Source organism: Notamacropus eugenii, chromosome 5 (genome assembly GCF_028372415.1).
Source record: "Notamacropus eugenii isolate mMacEug1 chromosome 5, mMacEug1.pri_v2, whole genome shotgun sequence".
In the NCBI taxonomy this organism is placed as follows: Eukaryota; Metazoa; Chordata; class Mammalia; order Diprotodontia; family Macropodidae; genus Notamacropus; species Notamacropus eugenii.
This window is the reverse complement of record NC_092876.1, coordinates 94642208-94644130: the sequence shown is the minus strand read 5'-3', so window position 1 is coordinate 94644130 and position 1923 is coordinate 94642208. Positions and strand designations below refer to the sequence as shown.

Here is a 1923-nt window from a genome sequence, read left to right as displayed (position 1 = left end):
GTAAGCCCCAAAGTAAAACCTCACCTCAGAGTAATTATAAACTTTTCAAAGCCAGAGGGCATCACAATCCTTGAGAACCATTGCATTAGAAGTTAACAAAAGGTGTGGGCCTCCCCTAATCAAGCTTCCCTTAATGGGCAGGCTGATCAATGGGTGGGGAAGATCTTTAACTCTCTAATTAGCATTACATAAGTGGGCTCAGGTTTTCCCATTTGTCAAAGACTAACAGAGAGACTTTGCCTTATCTGCATCTGATCAGAATTTGTTAAAGAGAAAGGATGCCAGTATTTAAATCAAGGATAGAGACTGTGTTTCTCTTCATAGAATCTGAAGCCAGTCCCCAGGGGAAGCAAAAGTGTTTCATTTCCCATTCTTCCATTTAGGGACTAAGCAGAGGACCCAGGAGTGGGAGGAGAAATGGGAAACTCTATCTTCCCATCTCCCATTGAAGATCATTGGCCCATCTAGATTTTCTTTCTTTGGAAGAAACCTAAGACTCGTTCACGGATCTGTTTTGTCTTGACTCCATAGATGATGGGGTTGACCATGGGTGGGAAAAGCAGGTAGAAGTTGGCTGCAAGGATGTGGACATGAGGGGCAGCATGGCGGGCCACCCGGTGCATAACTGATGAGATCACAACAGGTGTGTAGAAAGCTAAAATGGCACCCACATGTGAGACACATGTTCCAAAGGCTTTATAACGAGCCTCCTGAGAGGCCAGCCTCAGCACTGCCCTAAGTATCAGAGCTTAGGAGAGGACCACAAAAAGCAAGTCCAATCCCACTATGACCAGAGCTACTGCAATTCCATAGATATTGTTGAACCGTGTATTGCCACAGGCCAGCTTCACTACTGCCATGTGCTCACAGTAGCAGTGAGCAATCACTCGGCTCTGGCAGTAGGGAAAACGCCGAAGTAGAAAGGGGAGAGGGATCATGAGTGTCACTGCCCGAGTTATAGCTGCCATTCCAATCCTGGCAATGAGTGACTGTGTCAGTATTGTGGCATATCTCAGTGGTTCACAAATGGCCACAAAACGGTCAAAAGCCATGGCCAGGAGGACAGCTGACTCCATAATGGAGAAAGAATGAAGGAAGAACATTTGGGTCAGGCAGGCATGGAAATTGATCTCATGATCACCAAACCAGAAGATTGTCAGCATCTTGGGAAGTGTAGAGGAGGAGAGGACAAGATCGATGGCTGATAACATGGCCAAGAAAAGGTACATAGGTTCATGGAGGGCAGGATCTGTCCAGATGATGAAGAGCAGAGTACAGTTACCTAACATGGCAAGGGTATAGGCTGAACAAAAAGGGATGGATATCCAGATGTGTAAATGCTCTAGTCCTGGGATTCCCATTAGTAGGAAAGAAGCTGGATGTAGGGAAGTGATATTGGAGGCTGCCATGGTTATCCTGAGCTGCCTTCTCAGTAATATTTTCCCATCAAAGGGGCCAGCATGGGCACAATTTGATAACTTAGGCACTGACTGTGCAATTATGAGCATCTCCTTTGGTCTCCATGATGCAACCTCATGGAAATTAGAAAGTGATTGACCTGAATGGAAACTGAAAAAGAACAATTTAGAATATCTTTCAAAGATTAAATAACAAGGTACGAAATGCCACCAGGCAGTGTGTACTAAATGGAAAATGAGACAAAGAAATTTTGATTTCTGTAGAAATTGAGGCACAAATGAGCATTGAGTATTGGAGGGGGTCAAGGAATATTTGCTGGAGGAGGTGTTACTGTTACATTAATCCTCTGCCTGAAAAATGTACAATGACCCAATCTGGTCAACATAAAACGACTCCCTGTTTTAAAAACCTGGATTTTTAAGAATCTGAATAGTCAGATTTACATGTCCGTAAGTATCTAATGAATTAATAATTACTAATGTACTCCTTTCTTGATCTGAACAC

At 43.7% G+C, this 1923-nt stretch overlaps 1 protein-coding gene across 1 annotated transcript; it reads right to left on the bottom strand.

Annotated features, from left to right (window-relative positions):
• Positions 1-464: 464 nt before the first annotated feature.
• On the bottom strand, positions 465-1409 carry LOC140508843 (olfactory receptor 52K1-like). Its single transcript, XM_072616724.1, is given in 1 exon segment — positions 465-1409. A coding segment is annotated over 1 exon segment (945 nt).
• Between the last annotated feature and the right edge of the window lie 514 nt (positions 1410-1923).